This window comes from Anguilla rostrata, chromosome 15 (genome assembly GCF_018555375.3).
Source record: "Anguilla rostrata isolate EN2019 chromosome 15, ASM1855537v3, whole genome shotgun sequence".
Taxonomy (NCBI): domain Eukaryota; kingdom Metazoa; phylum Chordata; class Actinopteri; order Anguilliformes; family Anguillidae; genus Anguilla; species Anguilla rostrata.
The window spans coordinates 34,638,477-34,665,143 of record NC_057947.1 but is presented as its reverse complement, the minus strand read 5'-3'; the positions used below and the strand labels follow the sequence as shown (position 1 = coordinate 34,665,143).

Genomic DNA, 26,667 nt, shown 5'->3' with positions numbered 1-26,667 from the left:
CCCTGGAGCGGAGTCCACGCGTTTATGCCTCTTTGTGGAAAAGCACTCTCTCCAGTCAATGTGATGTTCACAGTTAACTAACTGTACACCTGTGTACCGTCAATCACTTTCACAGATGATAGTTAAGGTTTCGTAATAACCCGTCATCTTCAGGGAAATCCAGACAAGGTTATCTGTGCTATCACTTTTTCCCGCTATATTACCATTACAACTGCCAGACAGATTGCAGGTTCGAATCCCAGGTGGAAAATTGCCATTGTACCTTTGAGCGAGGTACTTAACCTGGATTGCTTTAGTAAAAATCCAGCTGTATAAATGGATTGAACGTGAAATACAATCTCCTAATGCTGGTAATGAAAAGGCCCAGTCTGACTTGGTGGGTGTTGTACTGCAGTAGAAGAATCACAATCATTCCCTAAGAACACCTAAATCTAGCCGATTGCGAAATGTGGTCGATGTGTAGACATGTTTCTACTGAATTAGTGAGTTAGGAAGCCTATTTTCAATTCTTTTCAAATCTTAAAAGGCATTGTTAATGTAATGTTTTTGTATAAACAAAACGTGAAACTTCTTAAGAAATGTCCTGTGTCACTAACAGACAAATGATTGTGGTGGTGTTGATATTTAAATCTGTACTATTGTCATATGCTATTATTATTATATAAACCACAGCCTAAATAATGTCTGAACAGCCCTAGGTTAAAATTCAACTGCTTATTTTCGTTTTATTGCATCTCCAAATGTGCACGTATGGCACAGCTCTTTAAAACAAACACAGCGTATCCCGAACAAGGGATTCTTTGGAATACTTCGAGGACGGAGGTCACGAAAATGGGTGAACCGAATCGAGGTCACCGAAAATCGGTATAAAGGTCCCTGCTCTCACCAGTAGGAATGAAGACGGCAGTCCCATTCTCCTCGGTGCAGCCTCAGGGAAATCTCCTGTAGTAGCAGGATATCCAGGCTGGTGAATAAATGTCAGCTGAACGCTGGTTGCACACAGCCAAGCTCAGACACTCAGAGTGGATTTGTAAGCCAGCTACTGAGGTACGGAGGTGTGGACAGGGGTTCCCCCATTAAAAATATATACTGTACTGGTTTCCTTCAAAGCACTTTATCATCATGAGCTGTGTGTTCTTGTGTGTTTTTGTTGTTGCTGTTGTCTGGTCCACGTCTTGTAAGAGAGATCTTGTATCTCAACGGGACTTTCTGGATAAATTAAGGAGAATTCGTTTTTTAATCCAGAGAGGGGAGGGGCTGGGGGGGGGGGGGGGGGGGACTATACTGAGCACTCAAGCAGTACAGCTCTCAGGGTTTAACAGTGTTAAGTACAGCAATGACATGGGCTGGTACTATACTGAGCACTCAAGCAGAACAGCCATGCCCTTACCTTGCCTCTAGTAACTCTTCAGCTACTGAATAAGTCTGACCCACTTCCAATTCTTCTTCAATCAAATGATTAATTGTCCACAGTACCTTTATAATTAATGTATGTCATTAATTAATTATCAGATTTGCTCATTTAACGTCTGGAGTAGAAACTAGCCTGTTCAGAACTCATGAACTTGCTCTGATGAGATACTAGATCTTCCCTTTGATATACTGATTATAAACCTGCCCAATAGGCATTGTATGTTCAGATTCTGACCATAGCTTATTGATATGACTATGTCCTTTTACAGAGGGTGTGCAGCAATGAGAATGAGTTGTGGGAATGGGTCTATTTCGTCCATCCAACTTAGTGTTTCACCACTTACTGATTAAACAGTTTATTCATGAAACTGGAAACTAAATGCATATCCCCAACAGGGCTGGAATGACTATGGTCTCGCCAGTTTAAAAACAAACTGATATTGTCAGCATTTTGAAAACCAGAGCCTTTCTAGAGCATCCCCCACACTTATTACTGCACTGACCCCTCCAACACAGGTCTGCGCTATACAAGAACTGGGTTGAATATATATTTAGTATTTTCTATATCAAGCATTTCTTTTCTAGGAGAGCAGACAGTCCGCCCCCTTCATGTATTTTTTCCTCCAGTCTATTCAGACAGAGGAAAAGCAGAGAGAGGGTTGCAGAGAGATCGCAGTACAGAAAGTTCCACACAGTACTGAACCCCTGATCCCTGACGCGTTGCTGTCAAATGCATTTCAAGTACAGCAAATGCAAATGCAGAGATTTAAATTCACAACAGTTTCTGAAGTATATCTTCAGGAAGTAGTAAAATATTAATTAGAAGACTCACTACAAATCAAGCACTGAAGCCTTTATAATATTTAAATGTGCATAAGGAATCATCTTCTTCTTCTTTCGGCTGTTCTCGTTAGGGGTTGCCACATTGGATCAGATCCGCATATTTGATTTGGCTTAAATGTGCATAAGGAATACATATCTGATATGTATTCTTAATGTTTTTTCATGTTTGTAATTACATTTAGCAGACACTCTTATACAGAGCAACATACACAACTTTTACATAGCATTAACACTGGATATAAGCTGAAGCAATGCAGGTTATGTTGCTCAAGGTTACAACGGCAGTGTCCAACCCGGGAACCAAACCTGTGACCTTTAGGTTACGAGACCAGTTCCTTACCCATGTTACTACACTGCCGCCCGTTTGTGTGCAGACAAGCACGCACTCTCCTCCGAAACACGTCGAATCTGCTGCTGCTTCTCACACCGCTGTCCACGAGCCCAGCTCGTACAGACACGAGGAGGAGGAGGATGCTAACATTCGCACCGTCAGCAAGCAAGCAAGCGCAGCTTCAGCATGCAGACTGCTGGTGCACGGCTGGCCAGTAGGGGTCACCGGTGAGCACGGAGAGACTCTCAGCGGACTTTGGCGAAGCTGAAGCTTATAATGTGGGGGTGGCTCCTTTCATTTTCACTAGTCTGGTATCAAATCTGACTGATGAAAGTTTTCTTAAAAAAATTTTTTTTATAGCATAACGATTTTGTGCCATTTCTGGATTTCTGGTTAACCTTAAAAAAAGGCACTTAATAAAAGGTATGCGATACGATCAAAGAGGTGAACTTACCGTTGCCACCGGCGGTCACCTGAAGCTCAGAACTTCTACATTGAACGCACTGAGAGAAAAGCTGCGGAAACAGACAGAGATAGATCTTCAATCGTCAATAACATCCACGTGCATAGTTCCCAGCAGTATCCAGTTCACAAAAATATTCTGCTTCATTTCATTATTATTATGACTACTATTAATTTATTATACAATATAATAATTTTTATTCTTATAACCAGAACATAAATGAGAATCTGCTTATTAATGAGAAAGCCTTCATAGTTAAGCGCCAAGTTATACAATTAGCACTTTTAACACATTCTACAACAGTTTACATAAAACTGAAAAAATATAAATTTCTTAAAAAACTCAACAAGAAGAAATTTTCAGTGCCTAAAAAATTAGGTCACTATGAAAACATCCTACAGTATATACAGTTGAAAACACAGTATAAAATTGCACATTTGCAGCAGGAAGTTCCTGGATTTGAATTGTTTTGTGTGGAGTTTGCGCGTTCTCCCCGTGTCTGCATGGGTTTCTTCCCAAGTACTCAGGTTTCCTACCACAGTCCAGAGACAAGCAGGTTAGGTTAATTGGAGAGTCTAAATTGCCCCTAGGTATGAGTGTGTGAGCGAATGGTGTGTCTGCCCCGCGATGGACTGGCGAACTGTCTGGGGTGTATTCCTGCCTCTTGTCCAATGCATGCTGGGATAGGCTCCAGCACCCCCTGTGACCCTGCTCAGGATAAGCAGGTATAGATAATGGATAGATAGAAGTCAGGTTAAGCCCTTGCTTAAGGGTCCTATGGCTGTGCCTCAACTGAGAATCAAACCTGCAACCTTGGAGCTGCCAGCCCATTTGTGTATTCTACTTTATATAGCAGAGACAGGAGTTTTTGTTCATACTGAAAATCACCCTCTACAACTGATATGGATTAAAATCCATAAAAGGCTTGTCATAATGTAGACAGAGTAGAGCCCCTCTATAATCTCTAATCCACCTGTACAATCTTCCACCACTTATGGTAGCTTGCACTAGCTATTATCCCTTATTTAAAAAAAGCAGAATTTTACACATGCTTTACACATACAAGAGGAGATGCTAGAGTGCCTGGCTCAGTTAAAGAAAACATGGGATCATTTTGAAATCCATTACACTACATTACATTACAGGCATTTGGCAGACGCTCTTATCCAGAGCGACGTACAACAAAGTGTATAACCATAACCAGGAACAAGTATGACGAAAACCCTAGAGAGAAGTAGCATTCCAAGTGCAGGGAACAACCGCATAGTTCAACTTGGACCCTATAGGTTAAACGGTTTAACACTAACTAACTAAATCCCTTTAGCCTAAACGCCATGCCGTTGAATATGGAAGCAGAATGGGCTTAAAGGAAGACCCCAACTTCAAACAAAGCGACTGTGACAGGCGGGCTCCAAAACCAGCCACACAGTGATTTCAGAAGCAAGAGGAGGCGTGGCTATGACGACATCAAGTCCACTGGAAGAGTTTGGAAGGCTGTGACCGACACTGATAAAACCAGTCTCAGTGCGGGAGACTGACCTTGCACAACCTGGGATATCCAGCACGTTTCCATTAAGTCTCTTTTTAAATATTTATTTACGCTCATTTATTTAAAGCCTGAATTACATGTGATCACGTGTTAAACGACTGCTGGCAGCCCAGGCCAGAGAAACCCTCAATACCCTCATCAGCCTCTGCTTTGGGACATTTTCAGTAGTTCAGTATCATCTCTATAAAGAAACCATACAATAAATCTTTCATTCTTTTTCTCATGTTAAAAGGACTCCATTTATATAGCATAAAAAGCGCATTTTCCAGCAACAACAGCACAGAGCACTTTACAGTGACTGTCTCTCGCACGCACGCACGCACGTCAACCAGCAAGGTGCTGACCAGCTCGTTGGGCACTTAGGGGTCAGGGGTCGTGCTCAAGGACACTTCGACACATGACCGGGGATCGAACCAACAACCTTCCAGTTGCCTGGCGACCAACCTCCTGAGCTAATGTCGCCCCTAATTTGCCAATTCACTAAATCCCCTCAAAAAACAAGGTTCCTCATGGAAATGACACAGCATTGGAGCATAACACAGCTAATGTAGCAGCAGTGTAGTGCAGGGTAGCGGTTAAAGAGCTGGGCTCGCATATAGCATTCTCTCACTGTACCCCCGAGCGGGATGCATGACCTGAACTGCTCCTGTAAACACCCAGTCGTGTAAATGCACTGTAGGCAAAGCATGCAAGCTCTAAGACAAGAACAACATCTACTCAACGCATAAAATGTGACACCGTAACAATGACGCCTGCTGTGAAACGCTTACGGTAATTCTGTGCAGACAAGAGCGCTTTCGTTTTCAGTGGCATTATCGTATCCACACACAGAGTTCTGTCCCGTTAGGACATGCAGTTATGCGGCCGTGGTGTGGACGCAGGGACGCAGGGACGCGGGGACGCGGGGACGCAGGGACGCAGGGCGCGCGGCAGCGCACTAGCGCAGGAGAGCCGGTGGCGGCAGTCACGCCGTGGTGGCCACCTGCCTGAGGACAGCCCCAGCGTGAGCTTAAGCGTTACCTTGTTCAACGAACGCCTCCTGTCAGGACACCCCTTAGCTTAGCTTAGCTTAGTCAACAGAAAACAGGTGTGCAGCAAACAGTTTTCTACAGCCATGGCGAAAAGGAAAAAGAACAAGCACATCACAGAGAGAGAGAGAGAGAGAGAGGGAGAGAGAGGAGTGGGGGAGGAAGGGAGGAAGGGTACAGTGATGGAAAGAGCACACTGGGGATACTCATCAATATTTTATCTGATAATAATCAATATTAATCATTACTGGAGCGGAGAGAACCTTGTTTAATATATAAATCACAAATAAAAGCCCTCTGCGTAACATTTCATCTGGAGTTGTGGTTTTTTTTGTTGTTTTTTTGGTTTTTTTTATTGTAATGAAGGTCCATCCCAAATAAACATGCCTTTCCCCGGGGAACCGTTGCCTTAGCCACTTTCCATCACAGCGAAATCAAAAACACACCCGTCGTTCCTGTAGGAACGCCCCGAGCCGACCCCCTCCAGGGAAACCAGACGCCGAGCAAAACAAGAAGAGGGAGGGAGGGAATTCTGGGTATTTTCCCCAATTAAATTCCGCGCAGCACCTGCACTGCAGAGAGCGGTTGGACAGGTACCTGAGGCATAGTGCCGTATGTGAAGCTAGGGCCCGAAACGGCGCTATTACACTGGACTGGGGGAGGGACACTCGCGTGATAAGAGTCCGACACGTTATATACGCATTAATTAACCCGCCAGGATGAATAAAGACAAGTCAAGGGTCTCCGTATACATATTTCTGTATATTTATATTTTTGGTGCATTTATTTCTCTTTCTGAAGTCAGGCACCTTTCCATCGGCTCTTTGCAAACACCGAATGTGCGATGCCGAGTCTAAATCAGAACTATAATTACCCACACTGCCGCTGAGTGACGCTGAGTGTACCAGAAGTCGACCTTTGGACAGGGCAGCAGTACAGAGGTGGGCTGATGATGTCATCTGCAGTCTAACTCCCAGGAGGAACCCTGCCGTTTTAACCTTCAGCAAAAGGACTGCGCCTCACTCTGTGATGCTTCATAACGAGTCCATTTTGCACACCAGGGTAACACAACGAAAGCTAAGCTACCCCAGGAGAACGCATCTCTGAGAAAATAAGCGCAAATATTAATAACCCCACCCCAAATCTTGATCTTTTTTTCTGTCCACGTTTTTGTCCTGTGAATCTTTTTGTTTGTCTCGGTCTTTACAGACATTTGGAAATGGCAGCTCACACAAGGCCAGGAATAGTTCCGCCAGGCAATTAGACACCAGCAGGTCCGGCGGCACGAGGGGGATTTTCGGGCACCTGTGGGCGTGCCTTCGGGGGGGTGGGGGTTTTAGCAGTGAACGGTGTCTGGCTAATGAAGCCCGACTTCCTGCGATCCCTCCTGGGACCGCGTCCCCCGACGACGCGCTCAAACGATCCGTCATCGAGCCCCGGCGCACAGCCTGGAAAAACCAGCTCTGGCCTGAGCCGCTAGGATGCTAAATCCTTCATGCAAACACGAGGGGGGGGGGGTTTGGGGGGACAAAGACAAGCAAATAGGAGCACCCCCCCCCCCCCCCCAAAGCAGGTTCAAGTTACAGTACTTCATGAAGTCAGTGAAAGTGCTCGGACAGAGATGCTGTAGCTTTACTTAACAGTGCATCTCTCGGCACTGACGGTTACCTTCCTCAGGCTCCATTTTCAGAGATTCTCATGTTTCCCAAAGCACTTAAAATCGATTTCCAGTCGTTAGACAGAGACGTTAACGATAACTGCCGCAGGGTGACAGCGTAGTGTAATGGGTAAGGAACTGCTCTCGTAACCTAAAGGTCACAGGTTCGATTTCCGGGTAGGACACCACCGTCGTACCCCTGAGCAAGGTGCTTCACCTGCACTGCTTCAGTGTATATCCAGCTGTATAAACAGATGTGGAATATACATGTTACACAGAAAGTTGTGCGAGTCACTCTGGACAAGAGCACATGCTAAACACCTGTAATGTGATGTAATCGATGCATGGTAATGCTGAGAAAGTAACAGGCAGCCAGGAAATGAGTTGAGAATCTTTTGAACCAGGAGGAGGCCCTAATACAGACTCCGGCTGATATTTAGGCTACTGGATTCAGCTGCGCGCTGAAGGAAAGAGCCGCTCCTTCTCCACCCAACACGCTCCCCGAGCCTCGGCTAATCAGGCCCCGCGCCGCTGTACTCTAAGGTCATTGGCCCCGAGAGTCGTCTCCCATGGCAACGGAAAACAGAACGGGCAGCCTGTGGCCACGGCGATGTCCGGCAGATTGTTTTTTCCAAACATTCGCCGTCGTTTTCGCACGTCCTCATAAACGCCCGCGAGGCTCGTCTAAAAACGTCTCGGCCAGCGCCGAGGAGACCTGTGAACTGCACACAACGGCGGCTCGTCAAACGTTTAAAAACGTTTTAGAAAAAGAGTTCAGTTTGTATTTTTTCACAGTTTGGACTGGCAAACAGGTAGGGATCCAAGGCAAAGATAAAATTAAGAAAAATTAAAAAGTGCTGGACCTCGCACGGCCTTCGTCTGGATTTTAAAACGTCTGCGTGTCCGACAATAAGAGCGCATTGAAACACCAGCTTCCCGAGTGTGGAGTGTTGGGGTTAGGGTTAGGGGGAGTACTGCAATCTGCACACACTGAACATCCAGCATCACATCACCCGGAGTAAACATTCACAATTACGCCTGAAAAACTGGACAGCCGATTGCAAAATGCACCTGGGCTTTCAAAAGGCAGGTGTAAGGTTTTAACTAGTATTGCCTTCATTCTCGTATACCTGACTCTTAGCAATCAACTCCCCTTACTCCATTCAGTATTCCTGGAAAATGTTACTGTACCGTATGCTCCTTTCATTAAATGACGATACAGATGAGATACATACACTCTTTGATTCCCAGTGTGTAAATATGTTCATTTTCCCCAATGCAATTCAAGCAGATATAGCCTTGTACATAAAGAGGGGTTTATTATACACTTTATTTTGCCATGTTATCTATACTGTACTTCAAGATAGTGTTGCAGGCGCCTGTATTGGCAGCGTCAGCAAAGCTCAATTAAAATGTGCTTTTTTTATCCTCAGTTACTTTTGCTTTTATTTACCAGCTCCATTATACAAAGAGATGATGTCTTTGCTTCACTGGTTTTGGAATAAGAAAAATAAAAAATAATCGATCTCAAAAGAGGAACTTCTAGAGGATTTTTATTTATTTATTTTTTTTAAATCAATTGCTAAATTCTCATTAATGATTTCAGCACTGTCTCACCCATACGTTTATCAGCCAATGAGCTGGCAATGCAAGTATTAAGTGGTGAAGTGAAATTTTATGGTTTTAAGTCCAACTCGGAGCCTGTGGTGTAGAGACAGGAACAGAATGTGTGAGCATTCAAGGTAAAGACAGCAATTAAAAACCATCCACTAAAGCAAACACACTGACGGAAAAACACTCTTCAGATGTTTTTTTTCTGGACGCAGCGTAAAGGGAGTTCTCATTAAAAACCAAACATTTGGCGACTCGATATTTACTCAAAGGATCTCTGTCTGTGTTTTGTGAGAATAAAATAGCCCTCCTGTGTCCTTAAACTAAATAAATAAATAAAGAGATAGATTCCAGGCCAGATTTCACATGGGACTCGCGCTGTCAAGGTGGAACGGAGGGGATGTTCGATGAGAGCATCCTCTCACATCATTATCCCCAGAGGTCAGACCCGCACCGCCTGTGGCCCCCATAACTAACACAGCAGTGAATCAGACTTTACGTTGCCACTGTCCATGTCATGCTCTCATACATAAAGTCATTTGTAATTTGGAAAAAAAAATCTAACTGAAAAAGAAAAATTCACTGGCTCTCCACAGATATGGACGGAAGGGGGGGGGGGGGGCGGGGGTGCCACCAACACCAAACATTTCCCTGTAGACCCATTGCTAGAGAGACAGCCTTGCAGTTGAAGGCAGCAACCGTCACAGAGTGTGAATCACTCACACCCCTGGCAACGCATTTCAAACTGTGCAAAATACCCCTCCCCCCTTCCTCAATGTAGCACTGAAACCTCAGTGCCTCCCCCCCCACCATGAAGCACTGAAAGCTGAGTGTATCCCCCCCCATGTAGCACTGAAACCTCAGTGCCCCCCCCCAATGTAGCACTGAAACCTCAGTGCCCCCCCCCCCACTATGTCATAAGACAAAGAGCCACATGTTGCTGAGCCTGCAGCCACAAGCTGATGACCCTGGAGGGCTCATTGGGCTGAGGTCAAACCCCAATGGAAACTACTGAATGGGATTTCACATGCAGAGAATCAATGCATTTCCACTCAATACATTTTCAATAGATGAGTTCCACAAACAGCAAAAGCCATTGATTTGAATGATTCGAAGGCACAACGCTTTTGTAACACACTGAAAATACTTGTTCAAGCATTTTGAATAAAGAACAATGAAACTTTACACAGGTTTTATAAACAGGATAAATCGCTATGCATGTATAACACTGCATATAAGCTGCACCGAACATGGTGCCTGGTTCTAGCACAGGCCAATAGCACGTCTTTCCTAATGCTGAGGCTGTGTGACATCATATATGGGATACCAGGTCATCTTTAAATTCCGAGCAGACTGTGTCGTATGGTAATGTCCATTTTTGACCAGCAGGCGGGAGTGTTGCGCCAGATATACCAGTGCCTTACTCTTCAGAGCTCAGAATGATCATCACTCCAAGACACACAGACTCCTGTTAGTTAAACTTCTCTGTGGACCCATCTTTCCCCTAATATTCCGCTTTAAGGTACAACCTGTTGCGTGTTCATTACCGAGTAGCTATGGGTAACTGCGCTGAACAAAGTCACTTGCAGTCGAAGGGAGCTGAGGCAGACTGGTTCAGTTTTGGTGAAAGATAAACAGCTCATGATTTAAAGTATCCTGCACTCACATTGCTATCAGATCCATTAACAAGGCATTAGCTGTGGATTCACTTATTTATGGTCCACACTGTCATTTCACTGCGATCCTTGAAGTACAGTTTAAAGGTCTGTGGCAATATAATCACAACGGTCTACAGCCCAGTAATTAAATCAAGTCAATATCCTCCATAGAAGATACAAGATATGTTTTTTTGTTTTAAAATATATCAATATTTGACATCACACTTAAAACAGCGCATTAATAAATCTCATAAAAACCAAAGTAAAGGTTAGCTGTAACTTGTCTGATTTACAATGAGTCTGAAAGGGTGATCGGTGTTTGCTGTTGGGGCAATTATGAGTAAGTGTGGATATAAATGCACAAAGCCAGTACCCAAGCAACTGTTTCCATGGTTGCAAATGCTATGGATCCCGAGCCAGAATAAGAGTACAGGCCGTCTTAACTTCTCTCACAAGCAGGTTTGTTATGTTCTCCACTTCTGTTTCTGCTCAGGAGCTCCAAACATTTGTTAAGCGATTGTAATTTAATATTATGTAGTGCAGCGTAAGGGGTAAGGAACCAAAGGTTTGCAGGTTTGATTCCCGGGTAGGACACTGCCGTTGTACCCTTGAGCAAGGTACTTAACATCGCGATATGGTTTAGGCATCATTAAGCTGGTAAAAGGTATTGCGATCATTGTAAATGCTATTTTAAAAAAGGTTGTGCAAGTCGCTCTGGATAAGAGCGTTTGCTAAATGCCTGTAATGTAATGAACTGTAATGTCAATGCTTAGATGGTGCTGATAGAAGGACCCCACTTTGTAAAAGAACTCGTAATACTGGCCCAACTTCTGGGGGAACATTTCTGCTGATCATTAAGTGCACTGCAGTCTCTCTCACCACCGGCGCCAGAATATGTCAAGTCCTCGTGGAATTGCTCAAAAATAACTGCGACCTTGCAACACCACAGACGATTACTCAGCCAGAGGACAAAGCCGGTCTCATAAGCATATCATAACTGTCGTAATGAAAGCCTTTTTCTTTTTTCCACAAATGAAGTCATTTTAATTTAATGCCCCATAAATTCACGACACCGTACAGTAACACTGTCTCATCTGTTACAGCGTTCAAGTCTTATTTAAAAAGACGGCCTATTTAAAGTTGTGGGTTTTGGTGGAAGTGGCCCTAATTTTTACAGTTAGTTCACATTAAACTTCCTAAATCCCACATTGTGCTGAATATGTATTATCAGAATGTCCTCATTATTCGCTGCCTATGCACCAGCATGAAAAAAATAATATTCTGTCTAAAAGTTCATTGTGAGTCAGCGTAGACTATTTCTGTTATAGTAGCAGTGCAATTGCACACAGACCTTCAGTGCTAGCCGTACCACAGGGCTCTGCTATGGATCTTGTGATGCACATTAGTCATATTACACAACACCAAGTGCTAACCTGAAAAATCTATGTATTATTAATAAATAGATAAATAAAAATTTCTATTAAAAGTCAGATGAGGGAACAACTTCTGCTGCAGCTACACAGGCAGCAGTTTCTCATTTGTAAATCTGCAATTTAGACACGACGTGAGGCAGCGGTGTAGCACAGTGGTTAGGGAACCGGAATTCTCACTCAAAGGTTGCGGGTTTGACTCCCAGGTGGGGCACTGCCGCTGTACCGCTGAGCTAAAACGCATAGCCTGATATGCAGCCGTACGCATGCTCCTGCAGCAGAGACACTCACCATCAGCTACATCCTCATCACAGACCCAGCAGCTCTCCGAGCAGCTCAGCGAGCCGCAGCCTGCAGCCTGCACGCAGAGAGAACAGAGAGGAGCAGCGTGAACAGGAGGAGAGGAGCAGAAAAGCAGCAGGGATGAAACAGCGAGGGAGAGAGAGAGCAGAGTGAACGAGGAGAGAGGGCAGCTAGAGACAGGAGAGAGCCTAGGAGGATAGAGGAGCAGCGAGAGAAGAGGAGAGGAGGGGAAAAGCAGCGTAGAGAGGAGGAGAGAGGAGCAGCGTGGAGAGGAGCGTCTCCTCACCCTGGGGAGCGCAGGGCAGATGGTGGCCTCGCTCACAGCCGGGCGCAGCAGAAGGAGAGCCCGCTGCGTTAGCCGCTCGGCTCGGTGTGGAAACGCGGTGCGGTGCGGACTGAGCGTCGTCTCCTGCTCCTGAAACGACAGAGTCACATCGCAGAGTCACATCGCAGAAAGACAGCGGCTGGCGGTCCTGCACCTGAAGCCTGGCAGCTCAGACTGGGCTCCTGTGTCCCGTCCCGCTGACGACCCCGCTTCCACGTCCTCACAGGACAGGGGCAGTGCACCGTCACCGCAGCCAAACTTCGCCGCGGGACAGGAGGGGCGCTCTAAATGGGACAGCCTGTATTTGGCAACAACATTTATTTATTTATTTATTTTTTTTTAAAGAAGGTGATCGTGAAGCTCTACTTGTTTTCATTAGTGGCTGAGAAGACAAAATCACTACTCAATCCTCTAAGGACCCAAAAGCACAAGTTACACCCCCCATCATCACCACCTCTGAGTGGGTGCATGGACACAACACAACCTGTGCTTAATTGAGAGGCACTCTGTACTTAACATGTTAATTGTTCAAAACCATCAGAATTAAAAATAGCACAGTTTCATCTGGCCAAACGGTTGCACATCCAGCATAAACAAGAGAAATGGACAATGCGTTAAAAATGCTAACATATTATAAACGGCGCCTACTTCTACACATCGCCAAACTTTCTCGTCATAAACAAGAGCGGTTTGGCAAGTGGAAGGCAAAGTGCCAAATTACACCATCCATTTCTTTCCTAATGAGCTCAATTCCCAGGTGTGCAGCTGCTGTTGCAACCGCAACCAAATCACCCAGGTTGATTCGGGTAAACACCAGCTGCACAACAGGGCTATACGCAATACATAAAGTGCACACAAGACCTTACAGGTAATAGCATAACAGAAAACTTTAACGTTGCCAGGAAACAACCTTCCTAATCCGAACACAAACACACCACCCTATGGTGAATATCATTGTCGAACTTGTTTTAGAAGCAAAGGGGTTTGAATAAACTAAAAACAATTGCCATTCATCCTTTCCCAGCGGCTGCCATGGCAACCGCCCCCCACACGCGCGCGCACACACACACACACACACACACAGTCGGCGCAAAAGTGCACGCGGTCTGCGGGCTGGTGCAGCCACAGAGCGATCCAGAGATTAGAGTGTGTCCGCGCGCCCGAGCCATGCAGCACCGAGCCTACCAACCAATACTTCCCTGCGGAAACAAATACCTGCAGCAGAAATGGGACAGGACCCATTACGAAATGCATCAGAAGAAGGTATTGTCGGTTTAATTTTTTTTAGATCACTGTACTGAAGGCTTCAGAGTGTTTTTACAGCAACTGATTTTAATAATATATATTTTTTTAAGTAATTCAAAATTGCATACCCAGAAGACTGTTTCTAAGTATCCGTGACATTGCTCTGTGTAAATAATAGTAAATATATATTCGCGTAGAAATACTTGTGGCCCTTTATAATATTCTTAACTTTTATGAAGGGGACACCAAACCCACCTTTATTCGCAAAAATATAGATAAGTAGCTTATGTCTTACTGGACAGTAGACTCTTCAAACTTTCCAAACATTGACGTTAACCGTCGTTCATAGAGTCTAAACACAGTGATAGTATTTTAATGACATTTTTATTGCACCGACAACATACCACTAAAGAGTTCGCGTTGTTATGGTATCCATCGAGGTTTCTTAGTTATCGAAGTGTGGATTCCAAGAATGTGCACAAACATTTATTTAACATGAATTCACTTCTTTAATGCGTTATTTCCATTAAAAGGTCATATCTGCAAAACCAACAGTAAGCACAGGCCCACCTCAAACGTACGGTCACCTTCAACTGAAACTGAAAAAGCTGAAGGTAATTAACTTCGAATTATTTCAGTGATGTCACATTTCTCATTGTGACCACCAGATAGCGCTAGCACCTCAACCACAACACAATAAACTTATTTGTTCAACATATTGTATGTGAAGTGAAGGTTATTGGCATAGTATGGCATAATATTTTAGACTGCAATAACTGGATGTTTCCTTTCGTTTACTCGACAGCTTGAAGAAGAACGTATGTCTATAATCCAACGAGATAATAAAATGCTCCTGGACAAGATATCGTTCATAATGAGAACAACTGGACACATCGACAACAGAAACAACTACGAGAATAGAAGGTAACCAAACCACAATTAAAAGCTCGAAGCTCAGAAATATAACAGCCTTTCTTATGTTACCTCGTCTGCTTTAATGGTAGTTTGTGTAGGGAGAAGCGGCAACAGGAACTCCTCCGAGTCTCGAAGGAGAACCAGATAATTGTTGAGCGTTTATCACGGTGTGGGCCGAGATACAGCAGGCGACAGTGGCACGAGGACTGGCTAAGGACCGAAGAATACAGAGAAAGCATCGCGCGCTATCCTCGCAGCGCGAGCCTCATAAAGGTAATGTAATTACGGGATATTTCGATATGCAGGCTTCAATTAACACAACTTTCAGGTATTGCGAGAGCAATTTTCTTCCACAGAGAAGCTGAAATGTCGTAAGAATCAGCCCAACTTTGTTATGTGCAGTGTGACACTTTCTGCCTAATTTTAGTTCATACACATGTAGCCTAATGTAATGTGCATGATAAACAACCGTGTTTTAGTCTCTTGCATTGATTTGACATTTTTCTTATAAAATCAGTAAAAGATAAACATTATTCAAATGTAAGCTATACGCTTTGAAATGGGATTCAAATTTATAGCCTTGTGATAATAATCCAGTCCTAATCCAAGGCCATTTATACTTCCTGGTGCATTTACGGTATTCGCCTGAATCATTTTCATTTTGTATTTGCAGGCTCGCCCAAAATCCATTAAACAAGCCGCAAAGGAAGCCAAAGGAGATAAATCTGTCCAGGAGAGGAGTGGAGGAGACAACGCACCCGGTGACAAAAACAACAAAAGCGGCGAGAAAGCAGAAACGGACGAACGGAAAGGGTCAGACGGGGAACGCGATGCTGAGACGAAGAACTCGGAGAGCGATAGCGACAGCGACAAACACGACTGAACCATCCAGGAACGACTTTCATGTAACTTCACATGTATATGAAGGATGAAAATTAAAAAATCTGTTTGTAAATTGCACTGTAAATGTAGGCTCACATGAACCTTTCTATATTAAGTGTTGTCAAAGTAATTGCAGTACTTGCTATTACACAAATTTTAGACAAACATGGAACTTTGATACAAAATGTAGAGCCTATATTTACATTTTATGCATTCTAAAAAGCAGTATTAACAACTGTGAATTTGCTCTTAATTATTCTTATTCTACACATAATTAGTGCGATGTAAAAGCAGACTACCATTTCTTCATGATATAGTTTATAGCAATATTGTTGATACTCATTTTAAGTCTTCAAAACCATATAGGCTATTATATAAATCAATGTTTGTTCACATAAGAATTTCAATAACCATTTTTTTTAGTGAAGAACTCTAAAGTCATGAGATCACACACCATATTTTAGATGGCCAGGTCTTCAAACCTTGAGAAAACAAACACACACACACACACACACACGAATAGGGTACATAATCAACAAAAAAATGACTGACTATTCACCTGTGCAGAAGTGTAATGAGAGCTAGCAGTAAGGTATCATTAACGGACAATCTGGAGGCCAACTGTCCCGCGTAATGAAGTACGGAGTCTCACAGAGACCCATCTGCTCACCTCGGGTCACAGGTGTCCCCTGTGACTTTGATGTGTGAACAGGCTGAAAGACATGCCTGTCCGGTTAGGCACACTCCTCCCACTGCCCTTGAACAAGGCCCTGGCCTCAGAGCTGGAGTTGGTCCCCGGGCGCTGCACTGTGGCTGCCTACTGCTCCTAAGTACTGTAACTAGGATGGGTTAAATGCAGAGGACAGATTACCCCACGGGGGTTCAGTAAAGTGTATGTTGTCTTATTAGCAAAGTGAGTGTTTTGAGTTATTGCCAACCATATTCCTTTATATATAGGCAACCCAAAACATGTTCCCCAAAAACTAAAACATAGTATAACACCAAACCAAGATGGTGAATTGTATGGTTAGTTGAGAGAATAGTCGTGAGAGGGGGGATATACAATCAGTGTGTATGGTCAACAGTGTGTATGATCTACTGTGGTTGTATTATAGCTATGCCACATAAGTGAAATTTCCTGTATAAAATATTTGGCCATATGCAATAGGTCTGTGTAGTATTCATGGTTCAGCACTCGCCTTTCAGAAAAATAAAAACAAAATCTGTCTATACATTATTTTGTGTGAAGGTCAAGCTTCAGGTGAAGGACCAGTGTGATGAAACATATTGCTTGTATTAGTGTGGTTCATCATAGTAGCCTACTTATAAAAGACACACCACAAGGAGATTCCACTGCCACATCCATGCCCATTCACGCTACATTCCTGCACACAGTGTGGTCAGGGAAGGCCTCTTCCTGGCAGAAGTCTCCACTCATTGGTTGAACACTGCAACATTACATTGCATTACATTGCAGGCATTTATCAGATGCTCTTATCCAGAGCGACTTACGCAACTTACACAATCAATAGACAAAGAGGAAGCTGAAACATCTAAATTAAAGTATTCTGGACCAACTGTAGGTGTAATGTTAGAAGAAAATGGTCTGACAAAATTGGGTAATGTGGGTAGATTACAATATCACTGACAACATCAAAACTTAAGACCAGACCTAAAGTATGACCGCAATAATTGAAAAATATTCTGCAAAGTCATGAATAAAAGCTAGGGTATGGGCCAGGAGGTCTGTAGACAGTCACTAAGAAAATGTGATGAGGAAAAAAAGGTAGTGCCTACCGTCGGGCTAGAAAGTTCTAGCGGATGGGGTTGCATATGTACTTGTAGGTTTTTTTTTATTTAACCACTGTGCTTCCTTCTTACCGTAACAAACTCGTCCTGTTGCGAGGGGGCAATGGGGCGAATACGCTATGTGGACGTAAAATAGAGCTGGCATCTGGGTGGGCCGAAAAGGAGTCTAAGAATTCCTCATTACATCCAGATTCTGGATGCGATCTCCCCATTCGGAAATCTTCCCCGTCAGTTTAGCGTTCGAAATACATTTATTACAAGTTAAAGTATAACTACGACAGGAGAGACGCAACTAAACATACTGCACTCACAGCAAAGGACAGGTAACGAGCAGGGAGAGGACGGGGAAGCATTATTACGTTTACTTACATATATGTGAAGCGTTCAAATAAGTCGGCAAAATGCCGGACAGCTTGGCTTCTTGGATCAGGATGTGGTTGAGTTCAATAAAGGACCGCAATATTTGGGAATCGGTGAGCGATAACTAATACATTTTCAAATATTTTTAATAGTTGTAGTTTTTAAAGGGGAAAAGGCGACGTAGTTGTTTTCTCAGTAGGGAAAACTACTGAGCAAACAACCCAAATAACAAACAATCCAAGCGCGCCTCTGATTCAAGAGTAAACCGGAAGTCGTTGTTGAGCCGCTAATTAGTAGAGTCAGGTGTGCCAAAGGCGAAATTAAAACCTACAGGACGGTAGATCTCCAGGAACAGGGTTGTATTACCATTGGTATACAGTGGGTGTGTCGTCACTATACCAGATTAGTGGGGAATCACATCAGTATCACGACCAGAATAATTTTGTCAATAAAAAAACAATACTCTCACATCATTATAAAATAATTATAGAAAACATCAGAAAGGTAAAAACAACTCTTCACAAATTCTGTTGTGGACTGTACATGGGACTGGTAAACTTATTTAATTCCCCTATTGGAATGACATCCAATAAATAGCATACACTACATGGCCAAAAGTATGTGGACACCTGACATCCAACATCTCATACAAAACGATAAGCAATCACATGGAGTTGGTCCACCCTGTGCTGCTATAACAACCTCCACTGTTCTGGGAAGGCTTTATACTAGATTTTGGTGCATTGCTGCAGGGACTTGCTTCCATTCAGCCAAAAGAGCATTAGTGAAGTCGGGCCCTGATTGGGCGATTTGGCCTGGCTTACAGTTGCCTTTCCAATTGATCCCAAAGGTGTTGGATGGGGTTGAGGTCAGGGCTCTGTGCAGGCCAGTCACGTTCTTCCACACCAATCTCAGCAAAAGCATTTCTATATGGACCTCGCTGTATGTCTGAGGGTATTGTCATGCTGAAATACGACAGGGCCTTCCCCAAATTGTTGCTGCAAAGTTGGAAGCACAGAATCGCCTGTAATGTCATTGTATTAAGAGTTGCCTTCACTGGAACTAAGGGGCCTAGCCCAAACAATGAAAAACAGCCACAGACCAAGGGGTATCCAGATACCTTTGGTCATATGGTGTACGTTAAAGAATAATGATAATTAATTAATCTAATTTGACCATAGCTGATCGGATACAGCTAAGTCAATTTACCGTATCTTTCAACAAGCAGCCCCACTGCTGCAGCTACACTGGCTCACGCGGAGCTCGTTTCAGTCCTCGCGGTATTTGGAAATGAGTTCTCGCGAGCGGGACCCTTCTGGCAGGCAGCAGATGCAGAGCGATGAGGGCGGAAAAGGAGTTTATGACCGAAAGTGGGGAAAGAAAGAACGTCGACATACACTTCAGGGACCTTCCAAGGGACCAAGACAGCGTCACAACCAATTCTAAACCCAAAGAAGAGAAAAAAGAAGTTTTTACAAAGGTAAAGATGTGCATTTCCCCCTATCTGCGTGCGGGTTTATGGTGGTGAGGTCAGATCAGCACCACAGACAGCGAAATAGTGATATTGCGTAAACACCACCGAGCAACTTGGAGCTCATAAGTAAAATGAACGTTTGCTTATGGGTTAGACATAAATGTAGTAGGCTATAATGAGATACAATATATCGCTTCAATCAGACAGTGGTCGCCGATTTCTTTAACACTTACTAGCGTTATTCAAGCAGGGAATAGCCTTAGGCTTTTTGCACAATTGCTAGCTAGTAATATGATCAGTTTGTGCATTAACTAGTCTTTTAGCCAGTGACGGTGATCAAACGCTGAAAAATAACATATTTTTTATTTGCTTGCTGTCCAGATAGGCCGTCTATATAATTGCATCTAACGAGCGTGAAAAGATCGTATGTCGTTTTATGGTTGCGTATTTAGCTACCCAGTGCAGCGATGTAACGCGTTAATCTATCACGTCACGTGGCGTTAATTCTGTGACAGCTAGGGTCCGTCGACGCTGTAACAGCTATCGCAGATTTCCATACGCGATTTCTGCTGTGATTACACAGTTCGGAAAATTTTAGGTGGCATTGTAAATGACGTTTTGCACTAAGGCAGTTCTTATTATATTTGCACCCGCTCCTTACAGGTAGTTCTTCGGCGATTGCCACCCAGTCTGTCAAAGGACCAGTTGGAAGAACAAATCAGTCCTTTACCTGCTTTCGACTATTTCGAATTCTTCTCAGCCGATCAAAGGTAAAAACAAATCTGGTAAAGTTGGGCACGTTTGCTTTCCAGAGTGCAGTGCATCAATCCATAACTTTGCCCCTACTGAAATTAAATTAGTCGTAAACATATCGGGTGGATGAGTTCTGTTTATATAATCGTTCGCTACGCTACGTTTTTTCCCCAAATGGCGGGCACACAGGCTGCTACACAGAATACTGGTACTTAGCCCATATCGCTCAATTAGGCTACATAACCGGATATAAATTAATAGCATATAAAATGTTCGGGACTCAAGTCTCCTAGGAAAGGCACCTGTTAAGAATACTACTATAATAAAGTCTGTTACTATTGCAGGGTATTTAGCGAAAACGTTCTGGGTCTGAAGCTCATTGCATGGTGTTACATCAGCAGTACGTACATCTAAGCTTATTTCCCAAATAGTTTTTCCACACACGGAAACACGGGTGCGAGACGTGCGGATGCACGTACAAACCATCGAGATATACAATAACAAGAACGACATATAAATGCTGTTATTAAAATAGACCGCGATGTACATCTATATTTGCTGATACAGGTCTTTTTTTCCCCTTGCAGCCTTTATCCACACCTCTTCTCAAGAGCATACATTAATTTCAAAAACCCCGAAGATATTGTTCTCTTCAGAGACCGTTTCGATGGCTATGTGTTCATAGATAACAAAGGTACAGTAAACTTGATTTTTTCACATAAGGGGAGATAACATTAAACTGTAATTAGCTAAATGTTCAAGCAATTTTATGGGACCATATTTACATTAGAATTAGAATAAAATGGAATTGTTATATAAATATACTTATTCTGGTAAATAAAATGTATTGTTCTTTAAGATTATTCAGTCTAGTTTTCAGTGATAAAGTGTAATTGTCAGAGGCCAATTCCTCCTATAACCTATAAATAGCACGCACACTCATAATATGTTTTTATTCTTTACACAGGTCAGGAATATCCTGCCATTGTAGAATTTGCACCATTTCAGAAAGTTTCTAAGAAGAAGCTGAAGAAGAAAGACACAAAGGCCGGAAGCATTGAGGAAGGTGCGGAATGTTTTTTCATGCTACGGAGCTGTGCTCCGTGTCTGTGCTTATATCTCATTTAGGAATGGCAGCCAGTGGCATATCCCTGTGTTGAGTCCCTGTGCTGAGTCTCTGTGCTAAGTCACTGTGTTGAGTCTTTGTGCTGAGTCCCTGTGCTGAGTCCCTGTGTTGAGTCTCAGTTCTGAGTCCCTGTGTTGAGTATCTGTGCTAAGTCACTGTTCTGAGTCCCTGTGCTAAATCTCTGTGTTGAGTCTCAGTTATGAGTCCCTGTGTTGAGTCTCTGTGCTAAGTCACTGTTCTGAGGCCCTGTTCTGAGTCTCAGTGCTGAGTCCCTGTGTTGAGTCTCAGTGCTGAGGCCCTGTTCTGAGTCTCAGTGCTGAGTCCCTGTGTTGAGTCTCAGTGCTGAGGCCCTGTTGTGAGTCTCAGTGCTGAGGCCCTGTTGTGAGTCTCAGTGCTGAGTCCCTGTTCTGAGTCTCAGTGCTGAGTCCCTGTGTTGAGTCTCAGTGCTGAGGCCCTGTTCTGAGTCTCAGTGCTGAGTCCCAGTGTTGAGTCTCAGTGCTGAGTCCCTGTGTTGAGTCTCAGTGCTGAGGCCCTGTTCTGAGTCTCAGTGCTGAGTCCCTGTTCTGAGTCTCAGTGCTGAGGCCCTGTTCTGAGTCTCAGTGCTGAGGCCCTGTTCTGAGTCTCAGTGCTGAGTCCCTGTTCTGAGTCTCAGTGCTGAGTCCCTGTTCTGAGTCTCAGTGCTGAGTCCCTGTGTTGAGTCTCAGTGCTGAGGCCCTGTGTTGAGTCTCAGTGCTGAGCCCTCCTGTCGGTCTGACCCACAGATCCGGAGTACAGGCGGTTTTTGGAAAACTACTGCTGTGATGAGGAGAAGGTGACAGCAAACCCTGAAACACTGCTGGGAGAGATCGAGGCCAAGACCAGAGAGCTCATAGGTACTCTGTGTGTGTGCGTGTGTGTGCGTGTGTGTGTGTCTGTATGTGTGCGGGTGTGTCTGTGTGTGTGTGCATGTGTGTGTGCGTGCGTGTGTGTGTGTGCGAGCGGGTGTGTCTGTGTGTGCATGTGTGTGTGCGTGTATGCGCATGTGTGTGTGTGTGTGTGTGTGTGTACCTCTCATGACATCACTATATTCACGTGTGTGCTGCGTTTGTTCTTATAGCCAAGAGGACAACGCCGCTTCTAGAGTACATCAAGAACAAGAAGCTTGAGAAGCAGGTAGGAGCCTGATGACTCTATAGAGAGCTAAATACACACCTGAGAAACAGGGCTTGTCACAGGTGCACAGGGGAAACACAAACTGAACTGCACACTGTGCCAAAAAAACATGTATTGAGTACAATGCTTCGGTCACAGAGACCATCATCAGCCATGATGACGCCAGTATTAAAAATCATAAAATGTGTGTCAGTGCTGAAGATTACAGCTGCGATGTGAAAATGTCCGAGAACACGAGTGTTTTGGCTCTGATACCATGGGACTGGGGGGGGGGGGGGGGGGCGGGGTGCCCGGATAGGGGCTGACCTTCCCACGATGCACCGCTGCAAGATCGGGGAGAAACGGAGAGGAGCGAGGAGTGAGAAACGAGAGAGGAGAGAGAGGAGCGCAGGGAGGAGAAGAAGAAACGCAAGGAGCCGAAAGCAAAAGAACTGGAGAAAGGAAGTAAGGCAAGGTCTGTCTCATTGTTTTTCATGGACAAGCAGCCCAAAATAACTTGTTTGTTCCGCTTTTAAAACGCGTTGTGGTACGAATGCTGTTCATTCCACAGTACTAAATCATTGGTTATGTTATTGGTTTTGTCTGAGCTAAAATCTTTTGTTCGTGCTGAAGGTCTCAGTGAATCAGGCCCCAAGCGTAATATTCCTCAGTCAGATTTTATAACGAGGAAATCTATTTGACCTTTGCTTTAGCTCCTGAAGAAGTGTGACCGAGACGAAGATGGGGATTCGGACAGACTGAAGGACAGAGCGGACGGTGGAGAGTCGGACAGAAGCAAACTGGACAAACCCTCTGGGCACCTGAAGACAAAACACCTGGACAAGGAAGCGAAAGACAAGTAAGAACAGTTCACAGTGACAGCATGAAGCCCAAGTGTGTGTGTGTGTGTGTGCATCTGTGTGCTTCTATGTGTGTGTGTGTGTGTGTGTGTGTGTGTGTGTTTGCATGTGTGTGTGTGTGTGTGCATCTGTGTGCTTCTATGTGTGTGTATATATGTGTGTGCGTGCGCATGTATGTGTGTGCATCTGTGTGCTTCTATGTGTGTGTGTGTGTGTATGTGTGTGTGCGTGCGCATGTATGTGTGTGTGTGTCTGCGTGTGTGTGTGTGTACATGTGTGTGTGCATGTGTGTGTGTGTCTGCGTGTGTGTGTGTGTGCGTGTGTGTATGTGTGTGTGTGTGCATGTGTGTGTGTGTCTGCGTGTGTGTGTGTGTGTACATGTGTGTGTGTGTCTGCGTGTGTGTGTGCATGTGTGTGTGTGTCTGCGTGTGTGTGTGTGTGTGTACATGTGTGTGTGCATATGTATGTGCAATCTCTGTCCTGCTTCTGAGTGAGGGTGTGGCAGTAAAGCGGCACTCTGTCTCCCCCTAGAGGCCAGGTGGAGAGTGACAGAGAGCAGAGGGAGCAGGGGCGGCGGCCACGGGAGAAGGAGGCGGGCGGGGAGCGGCACCGCGGGCGCGAGGAGGCGCGGCGGCGCCACCGGCACCACTACGAGCTGGACAAGTTCACGCGCCGCAAGGAGGAGACCAAGTGGGGCAAAGGCTACTGCCAGGACCGGGCCAAGAAGGACGGGCACCCGCACCACGGCTACGGGCACTGCCCCAGCGCGGGCGACAAGGCGGGCAAGGACGGGCGCGAGGACGCGGGCAGCAGGAAGGAGCGCATCCGCAACAAGGTGAGCGGGAGAGAGGGAGGGAGAGAGGGGCGGCCACGCCCAAAACTCCCCTCAGTCCTGTTCGCCTGTTCAGCCTGGACAAACCAGAGGCTCTTCTCTGTGATGCGGGCACACAGAACCATTCTAAAAACTCAAACCAGCTAGCCTCACTCAGTTTGACACTATTTGGTCGCTACGATGAACTCGGTGGTTGCTACGGCAGCACTGGGCTGACCTTTGACCCCAGGCACACGTCCCTCCAGTCCGTGTTATCGGCTGAGGAGAAAAGGGCCTCCCAGCCTGAGGGGCGGGACGGTTTAGGGGGGGGGGGGCGATGGGAGCCGAAACACCGCTGGCCCCCCCAGCCCTCGCACCCGGGAGCTGGTGGGGGCGGGTCCCGGCAGCAGGCTGGGAGGCTCGGTTCAGGCCCAGGACGTGTTGTTGACGGCCTGTTGGGGACAGCAGTCCCAAAATTCACAAAAAGCCGCTCCCATTTAGCATGGAGTGGGGAAACACAAATCTCTCCCTTTCTGGAAAGGTTTGGACACCCCTGCTGTAATGTAATACATCCCTTATTGTCTGAATAGCACAGATTAAATCAGATGGATTATGGGTAATTGAAATCAGGTGAGCTCACGGCGTTTCTCTCTCCTCTCTCTTGTTTTTGGGACAGGACCGTCCCACGATGCAGCTGTACCAGCCGGGGGTGCGCAGCCGCTCCGGCGCGGGGTCGGGGGGCGCAGGCCCCGACTGCTTCGGCACCTCCCCTGAGTGGGGGGCGGAACCCAGGTTCGAGATCGCCATGGGAACCGGCTCGGAGAAGAGCGGGGACGAGTAGCCGTGGCCGTCGTCGTCGCCCCCGGCAACCAAGCGGGAGCTGGTTCCGTCTCAGACAGAGAGCACAAAAAAAACGTTTCGCCCGCGTTTCGTCCGTCCATCACAAACGTCCGTCCATTTCTCGCGTCGTGCTGTGAACAGACGCCGTGCGCACAGGCTGCCCCGTCAGCGAGCGACTCCGGACCGGATCTGGCCCGATTCTGGCCCGGAGTCAGCGCTGCCGGGCCGGATCTGGCCCGATTCTGGCCCGGAGTCAGCACTGCCGGGTCGGATCTGGCCCGATTCTGGCCCGGAGTCAGCACTGCCGGGTCGGACTCGGTGCAGATCCGGCCCAGAGTCGTTTGCCGTCTGGGGAGCTGTAACTAAGCTGTGTTAGAGCTTCATGACAGAAGCCACTGCCTGAGAATAGTTATATTTATATACAGTACTAAAATATGTTTAGGCTTGGGGGATTTCAGAGTTTATGTCTGAATCGTGCTTTACTCTTAAACAAAGAAATCTGTTCACATGAAGCCAGAGGGTTTAAGGGAAGATTATTTAGAAATTTGTTGGCCCCAAGTCAGTGACATCGCTCTCTGTCCTTTTAAAGGCTATAAACGCATAAATGATGTGACTTTAAAGATGGAAGGGTTTGAGGATGAGGGGTAGGTGACAGGCACAGGTGATAATAATGTCTAAGCAATCTGATTTAAAAAAACAAGAAGCACCAGTTCTGCTTGAGTCGTTATAGACAGCTAAAGCTGATGGAAAATTTGTAGAAATCCTCCAAATCCTGACATCGTTTTATAAGAAATGCACTTATAGTAACATATTTTAACTGTGTCCCCCCATATGCCTGATCATTGATACGGAATACCTCGAGATCAAGAAATAAATATATTATTTTTCATATTTTCTAGTTAACCAGAGCAGATTCCCTTGGCTGGCAGATAATTTATAAATGAAATATATCACTCTTTATCATGAAGAATATATATATATATATTAAGCAGTGAATTGTCTGTTTAAAGTGTACGTAACCTATCTACATAGTAGAATATAGAACTTTTGAGATAACTTTATATTCCTGTGCATGATGCTCAGCAGTAATATTTCCTGTTCTTTTTCCCCACATCTTAAATATCCCACTATAATCTAATGAAGTGACATCATTTATTTTTTACAAGCCATCTTGAGTTGTGTATTATTTTGAAAAACATAATACTTTGAAACCTATGTGTATTTCTGTATTCGAGGAGCGTGATATATTTGTAGATCCAGTCTGAAATAGTATTTATCCGTGAGCCAAGAAGAACAAAACTGAGTATTCCTTTATCCTCAGAGGGAACAGTGAACAGAGTAGAGTTTAATACAAGTGAAAGTATTTTAATTTTATATACAGTGTGCATGATTTTCTACAAATTCGCGACATTTATAATTCAGTTGATGCCAGTGCTATAAAATGCACCCCTGTGTAAAACATGCCTTAGCTATTTATGTGCACATTGCAAATGCATATTGTTATATTTAAATGTTTAGTGTATAATTATCCTTCATTAACTTTCATTACAGAACTTTATTAGAAACACAATAATGTAAAAATGTTTGAGAGGTCAGTTATAGTGGCTAAAGCGAGTAACTAAACTGTGTGTATGTGGCTGATGTCCTCTGTATACATGGCAAAAAAATTAAGAAAATAAACATCATTATGTCATCTTTAAGCAGTAATAAATTCTGAGTGAACTGATCTCCATTTTAAATGAAAATACAAGTGTGATTCCTCATTGGTCATGCATTTTCTCTGCCTGGCGCACAGAGGGTAAGGTTTAATTTGTCCTGTGGCTGAGATATGTCTCGCAACTGTAACAGTG

At 44.7% G+C, this 26,667-nt stretch overlaps 3 protein-coding genes across 5 annotated transcripts in view; 2 read left to right on the top strand and 1 right to left on the bottom strand.

Annotated features, from left to right (window-relative positions):
- LOC135241012 (fibroblast growth factor 14) overlaps positions 1 to 18,076 on the bottom strand; it is a 190,126-nt gene extending 172,050 nt beyond the window's left edge. The window contains exons 1-6 of one of the 3 annotated variants that reach the window (XM_064311104.1): positions 17,832 to 18,076; positions 16,324 to 16,492; positions 12,766 to 12,909; positions 12,573 to 12,701; positions 12,275 to 12,341; positions 3,042 to 3,102 (exon numbers count right to left, since the gene is read on the bottom strand). In XM_064311104.1, coding sequence (XP_064167174.1) covers positions 3,042 to 3,102; positions 12,275 to 12,277 — 64 coding nt within the window. In that variant the 5' untranslated portion in view covers positions 12,278 to 12,341; positions 12,573 to 12,701; positions 12,766 to 12,909; positions 16,324 to 16,492; positions 17,832 to 18,076. The remainder of the gene's footprint in view (positions 1 to 3,041; positions 3,103 to 12,274; positions 12,342 to 12,572; positions 12,702 to 12,765; positions 12,910 to 16,323; positions 16,493 to 17,831) is intronic. The other 2 variants (XM_064311105.1, XM_064311106.1) reach the window with 2 other exon arrangements.
- On the top strand, positions 13,671 to 16,600 carry cfap97d2 (CFAP97 domain containing 2). The gene is made up of 5 exons (XM_064311099.1): positions 13,671 to 13,874; positions 14,390 to 14,470; positions 14,662 to 14,780; positions 14,861 to 15,044; positions 15,445 to 16,600. Exons 1-5 carry the CDS (start codon positions 13,779 to 13,781, stop codon positions 15,652 to 15,654), a joined length of 690 nt encoding a protein of 229 aa, XP_064167169.1. The 5' UTR covers positions 13,671 to 13,778; the 3' UTR covers positions 15,655 to 16,600.
- Positions 18,077 to 19,116: 1,040 nt separating the features above from the next.
- upf3a (UPF3A regulator of nonsense mediated mRNA decay) lies at positions 19,117 to 26,543 on the top strand. The gene is made up of 9 exons (XM_064311570.1): positions 19,117 to 19,302; positions 19,960 to 20,066; positions 20,637 to 20,743; positions 21,017 to 21,115; positions 21,937 to 22,047; positions 22,272 to 22,336; positions 23,020 to 23,165; positions 23,698 to 24,001; positions 24,654 to 26,543. Exons 1-9 carry the CDS (start codon positions 19,162 to 19,164, stop codon positions 24,816 to 24,818), a joined length of 1,245 nt encoding a protein of 414 aa, XP_064167640.1. The 5' UTR covers positions 19,117 to 19,161; the 3' UTR covers positions 24,819 to 26,543.
- The last annotated feature ends 124 nt before the right edge of the window (positions 26,544 to 26,667 follow it).